Here is a 16,278-nt window from a genome sequence, read left to right on the forward strand (position 1 = left end):
GGGTTCGCGTCTCGGCTCCTCCACATGCAGCTGCTGGGTGACCTTGGGCTAGTCACACTTCTCTGAAGTCTCTCAGCCCCACTCACCTCATAGAGTGTTTGTTGTGGGGGAGGAAGGGAAAGGAGAATGTTAGCCGCTTTGAGACTCCTTCGGGTAGTGATGAAGCGGGATATCAAATCCAAACTCCTCCTCCTCCTCTTTCTAACATTGTCCCTGAGATTGCAGTAGATAAATGCGAGTTATTTGAGTTTGTTAGAGCATTTTGACTATGGGAAACATTTGCTGAATCATCTCACTTTTCCAGGCAGTTTTGGAGAGCCCATGGCCCAGCAGCAATCGCAGTGGTATATTTCTCTGGACAAAGTTGCGAAATGTTGTGCAGAGCATGGCACAATTTAGGCAATGTCTCAGAAAGTCAACACAGGCTATTTCAATACCAGGTAATCCTACAGACAAGCTTCTGCAGAATCTGGGTATAAAGTGCTCTCTCGTTGGCTTTGAGGTAACATTGGGGGATTTGAGCAAAGATCCATGTAACATAATTTGAGAAGCATCAAGCTGTATCTTGTTGGAAAGAGAGTGGGGAAAAAGGCACCTTTCCCCACCCATTGTGAGACTACCCGCAGGTATTCAGGTTCTGGACAATGGTTTGTCAAGAAACAAGTCGGGAAGTTTTTGATTAACGACAGCTTTCCATGTCCTCTGAACTCGGGCAATTTGTGGTTAATTTCAATTGTGGTTGGTAGAGCAAGCCCATTTCAGCTTGTTTTCATTAACCAAAAATAAGATGACCCACAGTTTATGATGTGATGGCATTGCTAGAGATTTTGATTCCCGATTTTTTTAAATTTACATATTCTTTATACACATATAATTGTGTTTGTTCTTGCGTTTGTGAAATAGCTCAAGCGCGTTTTATGGGCGAGCAATTCATAAAAGTACAATGGAACCTCTGTTTTCAAACGTAATCCACTCCGGAAGACCGTTCGACTTCCCAAAAGCTTGAAAACCGAAAGCGGAAGCCTCAATTCAATAGGGGAACTCTAAGCAGAAGCTGCATAGCATGCTCGGCTTCCGAGAATCGTTGCCAAACCGAAGCAGTTACTTGCGGGCTTTCGCCATTCGGGTTCCAAAACGTCCGTCAACAGAGACGTTCGAGAACCGAGGTTCCACTGCAATTAAATGCATGCTAAAAGAAAGCAAATATGAAGGTGAAACGTAAGCTTCCGATCTCTCTGCTGCTGCACTGGAGGGATGGAGTTGGGGAGGAGGCGAGAGTTATTCTTGATGGTCTAGCGCTTTCTCTGAATGCAGCCAGATGCTGTCTTTTCTCTTTTTCCAAATATTCACGTCTCTTGTATCTTGTATTTCACTGTTGTTCCTGTCTTCAGCTCCTCAGATGCTCACGGCTGGAAGTGATGGGGACACGGTGAGCCATGATAGTGTGACTAGTTCTAATGATGCTAACAGTGGGGAGCACACCTTCTTCGTCAGAGACTTAGTCAGGCTTGATTCCATTGCTAATCACTCTAGCACAGGTACTAGATACGTTGGGTTTCACTAACTGCACACCCTCCTCCCGGTTCAGGGGTTCCCAATTGGTGGTCTGTGGACCCCAGAGGGGTCCGTGCGACCCAACCAGCGGGGTCCGCGGCACCATCCACATAACAAAAACTACCATCCACATTTTCCAAAGTGGGGGTCCTACTTTTGGCTTTTGGAAAACGGGGTCTGCAGTCCTTAGCTCACTGGGAACCACTGTCCTAATACATTGCTGACTTGAATTTCCCTTGCGTCGTTCTCTCCGTTTGCAAGAAATTGTGTACTGTGACATTTTGAGAGTTAAAACAGCAGAATCCACCAGGACACAGTTCATGGGGTCATCATCAGGAAGCAAATGGCATGTATCAATCACAGTCTGAGCGCATATCTTCTTTGGAGGTCTTTAAGCAGAGGCTTGACAGGCATATGCCAAGAATGCTTTGATGGTGTTTCCTGCTTGGCAGGGGGTTGGACTGGATGGCTCTTGTGGTCTCTTCCAACTCTATGATTCTATGATCTCACTGTCCGTTCTCCCGCATCTCATGATGTGGGTCCTAAAGAAGGAATAACTGGGGACAATATTAATGGGAAAGACTGGGGGGGGGGAGAGAGACATGACACAGAGTGCTGTTGATTAATAATAAGGAAATGTAGCTCTGTGTCAGCTTGGAACTTGAATTTGCCCACCCTAGAGAAATTTGGTCTTCAGAAGCCAGCGGATAAGGCAAATTCTTGTACAGACATGTAATCTGTTGATAGGAATAGAGCATGCTGTTCAAATTACGAATTGGCAAACAACCCATTGGCAGGAAAAGCATTGTGTATATAAAAATGTATATTTGAACTTGGCTTACGTTTTGGGGAGGGAAAAGGGGAAATTGCTCAGAAGCAGCTGTGTACTCAATATGGAATATAGTGTTTCGGCCAAAGCAGCAATAACTTGCATCAGGTAGAAACATTATAGATCGTAACCAACATTTGGTGGCCAGATACAAATGTGCATTTAGGGTTTTGTTTGGTTTTTGCTTAGCTCTGTGTAGTGTATTTTTTATGAATACTCCTTAAATGTTTTCTTCCCCCTCCTTCAGCCTTTCAAATGATATACGTTGTGCATTTTAAATAAAGACAAAACTGTGAAGGCATTGCCACACACAGATCTTCCTCATAACCTGTCCATGTTTTCCCTCTTCTCTCACTTTCTGGACTAAACTTTCTGACATCTTTCCTTTTTAAAGCGTTTTGAGTCTCTCTTTCCTGTGTAGATGGCCTGGCTGTTTTTGCCTTGTAGACGACTAAACATTCCTTCTCTCTGATCTCTCTCAATCTGCTTCTTGCTCTGTGCTGTCCCTTGGTGCCGCATTTGTCCTTGGTGTGGGGTGCAGACTTGCATGGCGCGAAGCCTTGGAGGCAAATGTGCACTAATTCTGCCCTTGAATGTTAACCACTCCAGGTAAATTTTCCCATTTATTAATGGGGTTCTTTTTGTCTCTTCGTGTGCACAAGGAGTAGGTAGAGGGGTGTTTTTTTCCCATAACCTGATATTGTAAACAATGACCAGTTGGTGCAGCATACTTACTTGGGACCCAGGTAGCACTGTGGGTTAAACCACAGAGTCTAGGGCTTGCTGATCAGAAGGTCGGCGGTTCGAATCCCTGCAAAGGGGTGAGCTCCCGTTGCTCGGTCCCAGCTCCTGCCCACCTAGCAGTTCGAAAGCACATCAAAGTGCAAGTAGATAAATAGGGAACGCTCCGGCGGGAAGGTAAACGGCATTTCCGTGCACTGCTCTGGTTCGCCAGAAGCAGCTTTGTCATGCTGGCCACATGACCTGGAAGCTGTCTGCGGACAAACGCTGGCTCCCTCGGCCTATAGAGTGAGATGAGCGTCGCAACCCCAGAGTCGGACACGACTGGACCTGATGGTCAGGGGCCCCTTTACCTTTACTTACTTTTAAGAACAAAGTTGGGCACTTTCCATTAATCGGTTAACTGCAGCTTGGCCACAGTGCCAGGAAGCCCCCTTGCCAATAAGCAAAAATGCAGATCCCGTTTGCCGTTAAGCAAGCTATCCTGTAAGGAGATGTACTGCAGAACGTACTTGGCACAAGTCCATGTTGCATGCATTTCTGCTTCTGACCACCTCCGTGTATCTAATGGACTTAACGAGGGGGCTATTGCAGAGAGATACTGGGTTTTCTTAGGCTCTGTGGCCATTGGGTAGCTGCTGGGATTGGCAGCCGCCGAGATCCCTCATTCTGCTGACCCTCAAAGGAAGATCAGCAGCACAAATGAGAAGCTGGAGGTTGCTGTGCTGCGGGAGGCCTAGACCCCAGAGGCACAGCAGAGGTCTGACCGGTTAATTCAGTAGGATTGTGGCCCTGTATATGTGTAATGGGCAAGTAGCTAACAGCAGTGGGATAACTAGCTTCTATCCCAGAGAAGAGCAGGCTAATGCATATTATTGTGGGGTATGTGGCCAGTGCTGTTTTCTAGAAAAAGGTGCCAAAACTCACCATGAACATCTTATCTCCCTTGTTCTCTTATAATGGACGCGGGTGGCACTGTGGGCTAAACCACTGAGCCTCTTGGGCTTGCCGATCGGAAGGTCGGCGGTTCAAATCTGCAGTACGGAGTGAGCGCCCGTTGCTCTGTCCCGGCTCCTGCCAACCTAGCAGTTTGAAAGCACACCAGTGCAAGTAAATAGGGAAGGTAAACGGCATTTCTGTGCCCTCTGGTTTCCGTCACGGTGTCCCGTTGCACCAGAAGTGGTTTAGTCCTGCTGGCCACATGACCCGGTAAAGCCTTGTGCGGACAAACGCTGGCTCCCTCAGCCTGAAAGCGAGATGAGCACTGCACCCCATAGTTGCCTTGGACAGGACTTGGCCGTCCAGGGGTCCTTTTTGCCTTATAATGGTCCTTATTCCTCTGGGGAGAGTTACCATTTGTCAGCTTCAATAATGTCCTGCTGAAAATTCGCTCTGCAGATCAGACCTCAAACAAACCTTTTCATTCTGTCTCCTCTGCTGCTCTTTCCCCTTCGCACTCCAAATATTATGTGAGGGTAATTTTTGTGTGCTAGGCACCAAGAGTCCCCCCCCTCTCCCCCAATAATGTAAAACATCAAATGTGGGCTTGCCGATTGGGAAATGATTTGCTAGAAGGTGTGTTGCATTTTTCCTCCCTGCAGGTGCTCAGTCCGACCAGGGCTATGGTTCTAAAGATGAGCTTGTAAAGGAGGATGCAGATAGTCTCCATACAACAGATACGCTTGTAGAAAAAGCGCTTGTTACCAAAGGTGATGACTTAATTGGAGGTACGGCGTTGACCATTTTATTCGTTTCAGTGGTGCTTCATTAAGTAAAGCCAACGGACCTTGTGTAGTTTTTGATCTTGCTAGGGAAAGCACACGTTCAGTATGCTTGCAGCCCTCCACCTTAATCTTTCAGAATAAAAAGGTTGGAGAAACAAACAATTAATAAAACACAGCTAGAATTTGCTAGGCTGTGCTTTTTAATAGCCAGGAGAAGTTTGGCTGATTTGACCCCCCCCCCCCATTGTTGACGCTCTCTGTGCAACCTAGCTGTCGGAGACCCTCTTGCATCAAGAGCTGGGAGTCTCAGGGCAGAAAGGTTCTCACTCTTGCCACTGCTTGTTCACCTGGAGGGGATGGGGAAACAGGTAGCAGCAACAACAAGAGGAAGCAGCAGGGGCTGGATCTGGGGGGCTGGGCTGGCAGTGGGTCCCCTGCTGGAATGTGGGCTGAGGTCGGTGCCCAGGGGTGCTAGTCCTGACTCCTGACTAAGCGACTACCAAGAATCTGTCTGCTATCTGAAGTACTGAGAGTGAGGGTGCTTAGCAAGTACAGTGGTGCCTCGCTAGACGAATGCCCTGCTAGACGAAAATTCCGCTTAACGAAAGGATTTTCTGATCAGAGGTTGCCTTGCTATATGGCGAGATTTTCTATGGCCACCGCTTCGTCTTGCGAAGCGTGGCCATAAAAACCTCTGATCAGAAAATTAGAGCATTCATCTAGCGAAAGGGGAACCAGCTGTAGCAAGGGAAGAAGGCAAAGGAAGCTCAGCTGAGAGGCGCTGACAGCTGTCACCGCCTCTCAGCTGATCTCCCTTTGCCTTCTTTCCATGCTGCAGCTGGTTCCCCTTTGTGTTCCGCTGGTAGAGACCAGCGGAACACAAAGAGGAACTAGCGGAGGAGGAACTAGGTGTCCGCCCGCTTACCTTCGCCAAGGCGGCGCTTTCTTGGCGAAGGCAAGGGGGCGGGCTAGGTAGGTGTCCCCTGCTTGCCTTCGCTGAAAAAGCCAGGCGCCTTCTCAAGTCCACTACGATCCCCGCTCTGTGACAGGCGGGATGTGGGGTAAGCGCAGGAAAGATCCGGCTCTGTCGTTGGCAGCAGCGGCGCTTGCTCTCTTGGCTCGGGGAAGCGCCTGCCTGCCTTCCCCGAGCCAAGAGAACAAGCACCGCTGCCGCCACCAGTTCCCCCCGGAGCCCATAGGAACGCATTAATTGACTTTTAATGCATTCCTATGGGAAACGGTGCCTCGCTAGACAAAATTTTCGTAGGACTAATTGAGTCCTGGAACGAATTAATTTCGTCTAGCGAGGCACTACTGTACATGTTATAAATTGTGGAACACCCTCTCCAAAGAGATCTTGCATCTCCTCCTCATTGCTGGCCTTTTTAGTGTGCAGCCAAAAACTTGCCTTTTCAGGGAAGTCTTTGGGCTGTTTTAGGGTGCTGTCAGCAATTTCATTCGCAGACACTATTCCCTTGCCCCCCCCTTAAAATGTTACCTTTTGTGTGTGAGAGTGTATGGAATTAAACTATGTTTTGTTTGACTAAAGTTACGCACCGCTTGGTGGTTAAAAACAAAAACAAAATTCAGCACCTCAAAGTGGTTTAAATTTAAATATTTAACAAAGTATATGAGTGCCAGAAAAGTATTGGCCTGGCCTAAAATTCATTTTATAAACTGGTAGAAATGATACCTCTTTGCTGCAATGCACTGGTTTTGAGCTTCTGTTTTGTTGGCAGAGCATTTAACTCTTTGCCCTCTCTCCCTTCCCTTTTGAAGAATTTTGTGTTGCCGGTGAGTCTGCTGAAAAGCCACGCCATCATGCAGAACCACACAGTCCGGTTGAAGTATCTGTCCACGCGTCATGCAGCATTGTCAAGATTCCCTCTTGTGTTTTTGACAGCACTGGCAGGAAAAGCAGCAGTGGTGAGTTAGTGAACACACTTTGGTTATTGTAGCTATAAAGCCTGGTCCTGCCCAAGATAATGTCTTTGATGTGTCAGGTGCTGGAATGTATATAGGAATAATAAAGACCAGCGCTGCTTGTGAGTATATGCAGAAGGCCCTTCCTCTCGCTGAGATGCTTCGCCAAACACCTGGGACTTCATGCAGCGGGGGAGGGAGAGAAATAAATCTCTAGCCACTTTTGTACAGATTTAAGCCCTGCATTTAAAAAGATTAGTTTGGCACTTAAGTCCCTTTTGAACTTTCCAGTAGCCTTGCCCAGCGAGAGGTTTAGGGCTGCAGCTGTTTTTATTTCAAAAGTGTCCAACTTTAATATTTCTTGGGAAAGCATATTGAATGGAACGTGTAGTTTTGCCTGTCAGCTCATCAAATTATTTTGCTTTTATGTTTTTTGGTGGTCCCTCTTTGGGATTCTCCTGTGCTTTTCATGCATTTTGCATTTCCTGGACCGATGCATTGTTTTATTCACGCTCACGCTCTTTGTCTGTTTAAAGGAACGGCGTCCAGTCCTCTTTTCATAGCTCAGGATACCGTTGAGGATTGTGTGTTTGACAGCAACACTTCTCCCAAGAGAACCAGCGAAAAAGGGAATAAAAAGCAGAAGCTTTTTTCAGAAAGAAGCTGCAGCTTCAGCTCTGAGAGCAGGGCCGGCATGTTGCGGAAGAAAAGCAGCCTGGATTTGAATTCCAGCGATGCAGCCATCATGATGGGCGCGGATGCAAAGATTCTTACGGCGGCTCTATCCGGGACCAAAACATCACCACCGCCCCACGTAAGCAAAGCCCACAGCTTTGACACCGCAGGTGGCGGGCTGTTCTTTGACACAGACACGGCCAGGACTCGTGCGAGCGAAAATATTTGGGAAGCAGAGTCTGTTCTGGAGGAGCCCGAGGAAGGGCAGGAGCAGCTAGAAAACGGGCACGATGACCCTGCGGCCAAAGCGGACAACGCCAGCCCCAAACCTCTTGAAACCGCGCAGGCGGAAACCAAAGACGCAGCGAACAAGAGGAATAGTTTCTATGGCGTGGCCAGGCCTGTTGAGCGAGAGGATGTTCAGGTGGGCCTGGACCCTTTGTCTTTGCTGGCAACCGAGACCGCAGAGCCCAAAGCCGCCGAGGAGGAAGAAAAGTTGATGTCGCCGGTCGTGGCGCGCAACCTGGCCGACGAGATCGAAAGCTACATGAACCTGAAAAGTCCCCTCGGCAGCAAATCTTCCAGCATGGAGCTCCACAGGCCGGACGGCGTGGGCCAAGAGGCGGCCTCCCCGTCCCTCCTAGGCCCTTCTCTCGAGAGGAGGTCGAGCTTGCCCTCCGATTCCGCTCTGCCGCCAGCCCAGGTTCCGAGCGCGAGCCGGAAGAGCCCCGCCGTCTCCAGGTCCAAAACGTTCACTGGGAGACCAAAACAACTGGCCCTTTCGCGTAGCCAAAAAGAACGGTCGACATCTTTGACGGGCTTGGGCAAAACTTCGCCGCAGGCTTCGCTGGGCGCGGTCGTCACAACTCTGTCTGGTCTGAAGCTGGACCACATTTTATCGGGACCTAAAATGGACGTCCTGAAGTCTGGAATGAAACAAGCGGCTCATGTTGCCAGCAAAGTGTGGGGTGCTGTGTCCTCAGCATATAGCTATTCAGACGATGAGGTAAGTTTGAATTTGTTTATTTTACTGTTTCATTATTATTTTTAAAAAATCTTTTTTTGGTTTTACAAATATAATTTTATAGAAATCCATATACGTGTCCATATATAGAGATCCTCTGAATCTCAAGACTCCCCGCCCCCACAAAAAACCCCTTCATGGGTCCTGTTGTCAACATTTGAAACTTTATATTATTCCAAAGTCTATATTTTATATCAATCCATATTATCCAAAACATTTGTTACATTACAAGTGAGGTTAAAATCCTGCTGATGTTTTCATCTGCCTGCAATGATCTCCTAAATATATTATAAATTTTTCCCATTCTTCTTCTTCTTATTATTAAGCTTTTGTCCTCTTGGTTCCTGAGCTTTCCAGTCACCTTTGCCATTTCGGCATAGTCCATCGGCTTGGTTTGCCATTCCTCTCTGGCGGCGACTCTTCTTCCCATCTTGAATGTATTTATTTATTAACGGTTTCTAGGAGCCACGTGATAGCTTGCTCTTTACAGGCAACTCCCAATTTTTGTGGGGGTTACATTCTGCTCTTCCGCGTGTGTAATAGCGTGAAATCACGTATATTGGAAGCACCCTGGAGAGTTCTCCTGAATCCCAAAGAGAATGTCCTCTTTGGGGAGGGTCTCCTCATGAGCTGGAGGCATGTCAGGGCTTTGCTGAGGCCTCCTTGGGACGCGGGTGGCGCTGTGGTCTAAACCACTGAACCTCTTGGGCTTGCAGATCGGAAGGTCAGTGGTTCGAATCTGCACGACGGAGTGAGCTCCCGTTGCTCTGTCCCAGCTCTTGCCAACCTAGCAATTTGAAAGCATACCGGCGCAACTAGATAAATAGGTACTACTGTGGCAGGAAGGTAAATGGCATTTCCGTGCGCTCTGGTTTCCGTCACAGTCCTCCGTGCGCCAGTAGCGGTTTAGTCCTGCTGGCCACATGACCCGGAAAGCTGTCTGTGGACAAACCCCGGTTCCCTCAGCCTGAAAGCGAGACGAGTGCCGCAACCCCATAGTTGCCTTTGACTCGACTTAACCACCCAAAGGTCCTTTACCAGGGGTCGGCAACCTAAGGCCCATGGCCCACAAGCAACCCACGGGGGTCGTTTTACCGGCCCACGAGCCGCCCACTCGGAGAGTCCCCGCGCGCTGCGCTAAACTGGTGCAGTGCAGCATGGGGACTTGCTTTCACAGCGCTGGAAATTGCATCTGTGCAGACGCCGGAGATTGCAGGTGCGCGTGGAGGGGGCTCTGCGGCAGTGAACCAGCCCAGGCAAGGTAAACCTTGCCCACCCCTGTCCTTTACCTTTACCTTTACACCTGCCTAAGAGCTGACTTCCAGGGTGCAGCTGCTGCTTCCCCGCCCATCAGTTGCCCCTTCTCTCCAGCTCATGTGGCTTCCTTGACTGGCACAAGTACAGAGAAGAGGTTGCCCTGCATGTCTGCTCTGCAAACCAGCCTTTCGGCTGTGCCAGTCCACAGTGGAACCTCGATGTCCCTCTGGCTTGCATGAGTGGGGCAGAGGTGTTGGATTTTGTTTTGAATAGTCATTACTTTAGTGCCGGTCTAATGTAAACACTGTCTGTTTAAGAGAAACAGGTGCAAGCGTTTCTCTTAATTGCTCACAGGCGTGGGCTCTGTTTTTTGTATATAAGGCTCTGCCAGAAAGCCTTCTGCATCTCTTTGCTAGATCTTGCAGTTTGATACATCTCGTTATGGATCACTCTCTGTTTGTTCTTAGTTTAAGAGATCCCTTTAGTTAAACCTTAGTATAATTACTTTGTTTGCTGATAGTTCTCGGGTAGTTTAATGAGAGTTTTGTGGGAGGTTTTTGTGGGAGGTTTTGGATGTGGGAGAAAGTATTTATCTTTAGTTTAAAGCCTTTAGAGTCAGTTTTGTTTTTCCGTTGAAGAAACCCAACAGTTTATTTTTCATCTGTATGCTTTGACAAGCATACAGCTAATAAGGGGTTTCACACAAGGCAGATAATACCCTACACTCTTGGTGGTGTTTTGCTTAGCCAGGTCAACTTCTAACTGCGCATACTCTGCGTGAAGCATACTTTAAGGGGCCACTGGTAACTGGGTGATTTGTGTTTAGTACCCAGTCTTTCCCAATATTATTTTTACTTTTATATATTACATTCCAATAAGAGGGACAGGATGGCTTCCGCAGCAGCAGTTCTACCCCCTGACATCAGCTGTTAGACCTTCCCCAGAGGAGGGAACTTTGGATATGGGGTTTCAAAAAAGAGCCCCTTACGCTGTGAGGTCTACTCCTTTTCGAAATGGCAAGGAATTTCAAAAGCAGTTTCTTCTGTGAACAGCCTGCTGTACAGAGGGATGGGGAAGATGGGCCAGAATTCCACCAGCTGTGCTCAAACCCATAGATAAAACCAAAGAAGGTCATTGGAGCCTGGCTGCATATTCTGTCTATATATTATGGCCGTTTCCCCCCCCCTCAAGCAAAGTTAAGTTTCCCAGCTCTGCCTCCAAATTCCTTCCGGCAGTCCTCTTCTGCTAGCTGTTCTTCGTCTTCTGTCTGCAATGAGTTGACTGCAAATGCTAGGCATTTAGGAGACAAGTTGCACTTGAAATACAAGTCCGCTACCTTGCTTTTTCCCCCCTAGAGTGATCACTGAATGTCAGAGAAGCAACGTAGGTTGTCATTGATAAGGAATATTGAACTTGTCTGTCATTTCTCTCCCCCCCCCCTCCCCTTTCATCTGAAGGAAGAAAGCAGCCGACCTGACTTCACCTTTGCTGCTGGCTTTGAAGATCATATTCTAGGTGTCAATCAGCCGCCCAAAATGGGGATCGCAGGGCTTGCCACCAGTGAACTTGCCCAGAGCACGACCAGTCTTGGAAGCAGCAACAGCAGTGGCGATGTAGGGAGGCAGCACTTCCAAGCAGGTATTCTCCTCCCCTCGCAGCTAGGATGGGCTGCCTGACACTTGGGGTCAAGGTGCTGGAAAGTTCTAGCTGCCAGGTAATTTGCAGGGTTAGAGGAGCCCCATTGCCAAAACTCCTGGGTTAGGTGTTTGTGGCATTCAGCATTGAGGAGACCAGGAGGGTATGATATGATAGCCATGTTCAAATATATCAAAGGATGTCATATAGAGGAGGGAGAAAGGTTGTTTTCTGCTGCTCCAGAGAAGCGGACAGGGAGCAATGGATTCAAACTTCAAGAAAGAAGATTCCACCTAAACCTTAGGAAGAACTTCCTGACAGTAAGAGCTGTTCGGCAGTGGAATTTGCTACCAAGGAGTGTGGTGGAGTCTCCTTCTTTGGCGGTCTTTAAGCAGAGGCTTGACAAGCATATGTCAAGAATGCTTTGATGGTGTTTCCTGCTTGGCAGGGGGTTGGATTGGATGGCCCTTGTGGTCTCTTCCAACTCTATGATTCTATGATTCTATATATGAGCTTGAATCCTGCTTCTGATTTCTCCCTGGGGAGAGAACAGTGTCCAAAAAGGATCACAAGGTGCTTAGTCAATAACATGTTTTCTTTTCTTTTTTCAAATACCTAGTTGTGAGAAAATTGTAGGTGTCATATGTTTCATTTTGACCGCTAGGGTTTTACTGCCGGTGTGCTAATAGTTATAGATGGCCAGTGTGCACATTCAACACTTGGATAAGTAACTTAGACAATCTTGTTAGTCGCTGATATCTGCTACGGGGGTGTCCACAATATCTGGCGCTCTAAAATGGGCCTCTTTTCTGCGTCGGAGATCCATCAGCAGCTGTCTTGCATATTATGCAAATGGCTCATAGCCCCTGAAAATGAAAAAGGCAACATGAAATGAAATTGCCAGGTTTGAATGGCACCAGTAACGCAACATTGTGCGAGTTCACACAGGGTGGATCTACACACTGGGAGGAAACAACGCTATAAATAAGTCAGAAATTAAATAGTTATAACAAAAGAAAAGAAAAAACGCTATTTAAAAATTGTATAGAATACTTTTTTTCTCTCTCTCTGGCGCCATCTGGTGTTGCATGTCTATAACGAATTTGAAACGTCGGCTTTGCAGTTAGTGGATTGGATCCAGAGAAAAGTTCACCAAAGGGGACTAGAAAAAGCAGACTTTCCTACTTCCTTTCCTCACTGGCAGCCCCTCTGGCAACCCTATAGGATGGGCTGTGCTGGGAGGATCCCCTCCCCAAGTTGGGTGGAGAAGCCAGTCTCCCCCATCATAGCTCCCACCGATTTCCAGGGATCTTCCCTGCAGCCCCTCACCCCGCACTCCACCCCATTAAATGGGGGCCCTTGATCCTCAGGAGGCAGAGTCAGCTGTCTGCTTCTGTCAGTCCCCTTTGATACGCTTGTCTCTGGGTCCAACTCTACACCTATCAATATCACAACCACAAATGTATCAAGACTATAAACCTTGGTTTTCAAACGTCTTGGAAGTCGAACATTTCAGTTTTTGAACACCGAAAACCCGAAGTAACTGCTTCGGTTTTCAAACGCTTTTCAGAAGTCGAGCATGCCACGCGGCTTCCGTATTGAGTTTTCCATAAGTAAATGCTTCCGGAATTGCATGCTTCGGTTTTTGAACGTTTCAGAAGGTGAATGGTCTTCTGGAATAGATTACATTCGAAAACCGAAGTACCACTATATATATAAAATACCTGTTTAGGCTTATCAGCATACCAAAATCGGTTGTTCCTACATTTCTCAAGCTGTCTTCACATTTTCCTCTGTTGCCTTACCTTCAGCCTTAAACATGTTCCCATTCTGTTTATGCAGGTGAAGTTCAGATCCCAAGAAGTATGAAAGGTCTGGATTCGGAAAAGTCAGAACATGGTTCTTCCCACAACACCAGTTTGTCCAGCATCTTCCAAAATTGCGCCATGGAGGTAAAAATGGTTTATCTTCTGCTCGATTTATTTTGAGGGGTGTTGGAGACATTTCATACTATCAGTACCTAGTGGAATCAGATCTTGTTTATCATTATGTAAAATGGATTGAAAACAAGCATTTCAAGGTTTTTTTTAAATTAATAATAATAATCAAGTGAACTATTTTTAAATCTGCAACAATTTCTCTTTAAAGTTCCACTTGAGAATGCTCACTTTTCAAGTGATGACTTGAATATATTTTGTTCTTCAGATTCAGCCTAAACTGAATTCATTGCCTTTTCAGACACAGCCTGTATATTGTCCATCCACACACAATGCTCAAAGGACCATGGTTGAGGCAATTGCATACCCCTTGTGCAATAACAGTTAACAAAATATGTTACAAGAATAAGGATTATTGATCTACTGAGCTGTGTTAATTAGGGGAAGCTTTGAAGGAACTTAAAAAAAAACCCCAAGAGCTCTGAGTTCAAAATATTTGCAGATTCCCACTTTCATAACGGGATTCCACTTCCTCTTGTTCTCCCTGTAAGCCAACCTTGTAATCTCAGAATCTGCTTCAGAAGTCCCATTATGCAAATGCCGTCTGTTCTGTTCACACGTACAGCCTCTGAAACGCAAAACCCATAAGTTTTAATTAGTTGTTTTTGTTGTTTTGTTAGGTCTTAATGTCAAGTTGTTCCCAGTGTCGTGTATGTGGAGCTCTAGTTTACGACGAAGAAATCATGGCGGGATGGACTGCGGATGACTCTAATCTGAATACTACATGCCCATTTTGCAAAAGCACTTTCTTACCTCTTCTTAATGTGGAATTTAAAGACCTGCGTGGTCTTACAAGGTTGGTTCATTTGCTGCTGTGTGAATCCTTGGTCTTTAAGTGCTGCGTAGATAGTTCCAGTTCCATCATATAATAATAATAATAATAATAATAATAATAATAATAATAATAATAATAAAATTGTATTTATACCCCACCCTCCCCAGTCAAAACCGGGCTCAGGGCGGCTCACATCAATAAAATTACAATAAAACATAAGCAATTAATTAAAATACAGATTAAAATACAGTATTAAAATTTAAAATGCAGCCTCATTTTGAGTAGTCCATAAATCCAAGCCATGAGGGAGGAAAAACACAGGGGTCAGACTAAGTCCAACCCAAAGGCCAGGTGGAACAGCTCTGTCTTGCAGGCCCTGCGGAAAGATGACAAATCCCGCAGGGCCCTGGTCTCCTGTGAAAGAGCGTTCCACCAGGTTAGGGCCAGTACTGAAAAGGCCCTGGCTCTAGTAGAGGCCAATCTAGCCATCTTATGACTCGGGATCTCCAGAATATTGTTGTTTGTGGACCTTAAGGTCCTCCGCGGGGCATACCAGGAGAGGCGGTCCCGTAGGTACGAGGGTCCCAAGCCACATAGGGCTTTAAAGGTCAAAACCAGCACCTTAAACCTGATCCTGTACTCCACCGGGAGCCAGTGCAGCTGGTAAAGCACAGGATGAATGTGATGCAGCTTGCGGCAAATTAAAATGGTAGCGTTTGGTATAAAGGACATTCCTCCACTTCCTTTGACACCTGAACCGTCCTTTGGCTATATTTCTGGCTTCTCTTTCTATTTTCTTTTTGCACAGTAAAATAAGTGTGTGCAGGTTTTTTCTTTCCTTTAAAACAATTTTATTGCCTAAGAATGTGTTACACAATAATGAATTGGTGAGTGACTCTCACTTATTTATTTTATTTTTATTTACAACTAACATGAAATGTCTGTATCAATTTATAGAGTCTAACAGTTAATGGCTGAAGCCAATCGTGAATTCTGACTATAGTTAATGTACCTCAACATTAGGACATTTTGCATTCCAACCTTTTTCATCCGCCTTGGTTTTTTGCTCCCGTTTCCTTACTAGCTTGCTTTTGAAACCGAGTACCTCTGGCGATAGTTTGCACAGCAGCAACATTCCATTAACCACGGATTCTCTGGAGCCAAAGGCTGTTTCAAGCCCAGCTACTGATCTGATCAGTTTTGCCGAATCTTCAGATATGAACCAGACCATCGATGAAGAAAACAGCACCGCAGCGAAGCAAAGGTACAGAAAGGAGAGAGGCGGGGGAGTTCTTAGTTTCTGGGGGAATTCATTCGGCCTCTTGAAAAACAGACATAAGCTTTGTTTCAAAAATTGTTTGGGAGAACAGTGTGTATTCAAATATAGTGGACAATCTGGTGGCACTCAAGAGATCCATGTTTGTTAAGTGCAGAGACCAAGGCAAGTAGACCTGAAGGACACTGTTCAGCTTGGACACTGAGGTCCAGCTCCAAGGGTCTTCTGCTGGTTCACTCCCTGCGAGAAGTGAGGTTGAAGGGAACCAGGCAGAGGGCCTTCCCGGTGGTGGCGCCCGCCCTGTGGAACGCCCTCCCATCAGGGAAATAAACAACCACCTGACTTTTAGAAGACACCTGAAGGCAGCCCTGTTTAGGGAAGCTTTCAATGTTTGGCGTTTTATTGTGTTTTTAATACCCTGTTGGAAGCCGCCCAGAGTGGCTAGGGAGGCCTGGCCAGATGGACGGATTATAAGTAATAAATTATTATAATATTATTATTATATCAGTGTGAGGCACTCGGCTGGCTTCATTTACTGTAAAATGAGATGATTCCAAATGCCCGTCACGAATTTGCAGTGGCAGTAAACAAAAGGTTTAGTTCCAGGAAAAAGGGCTGGGCAGAAGGTGACTTTGCCCTCCCTCTTCCTTCCAGTAGCCTTCCTGAGTTTCCCCCAAACGCCTCTGCTAAGGAAGGTTTTCCGTGGTTCCCCTCTGTGCCATCCCGCATCCCTTTCCAAGAGGGGTTTCTCGGAGGCTGGGTGGGAAAATAATCTTCCACTTGGACACTCCTGCAGGTGGAAGAGGTATCGAAGTGCTCTGTGCTTTGAAGTCTGATAGAAATCCTTCCCTCTAATAGCAAACTCAGC

The 16,278-nt window shown here is 46.7% G+C and overlaps 1 protein-coding gene across 1 annotated transcript in view; it reads left to right on the forward strand.

Annotated features, from left to right (window-relative positions):
* Positions 1-16,278, forward strand: part of DENND4C (DENN domain containing 4C) — an 84,967-nt gene that overhangs the window by 56,872 nt on the left and 11,817 nt on the right. Inside the window, exons 19-27 of the mRNA XM_035097102.3 lie at positions 305-440; positions 1,392-1,538; positions 4,726-4,851; positions 6,628-6,774; positions 7,308-8,452; positions 11,185-11,365; positions 13,205-13,314; positions 13,980-14,155; positions 15,219-15,398. Of these exons, the coding sequence (XP_034952993.3) occupies positions 305-440; positions 1,392-1,538; positions 4,726-4,851; positions 6,628-6,774; positions 7,308-8,452; positions 11,185-11,365; positions 13,205-13,314; positions 13,980-14,155; positions 15,219-15,398 (2,348 nt within the window). The remainder of the gene's footprint in view (positions 1-304; positions 441-1,391; positions 1,539-4,725; positions 4,852-6,627; positions 6,775-7,307; positions 8,453-11,184; positions 11,366-13,204; positions 13,315-13,979; positions 14,156-15,218; positions 15,399-16,278) is intronic.

The sequence above is a fragment of the Zootoca vivipara genome, chromosome 15, assembly GCF_965207765.1.
Source record: "Zootoca vivipara chromosome 15, rZooViv2.hap1.1, whole genome shotgun sequence".
In the NCBI taxonomy this organism is placed as follows: Eukaryota; Metazoa; Chordata; class Lepidosauria; order Squamata; family Lacertidae; genus Zootoca; species Zootoca vivipara.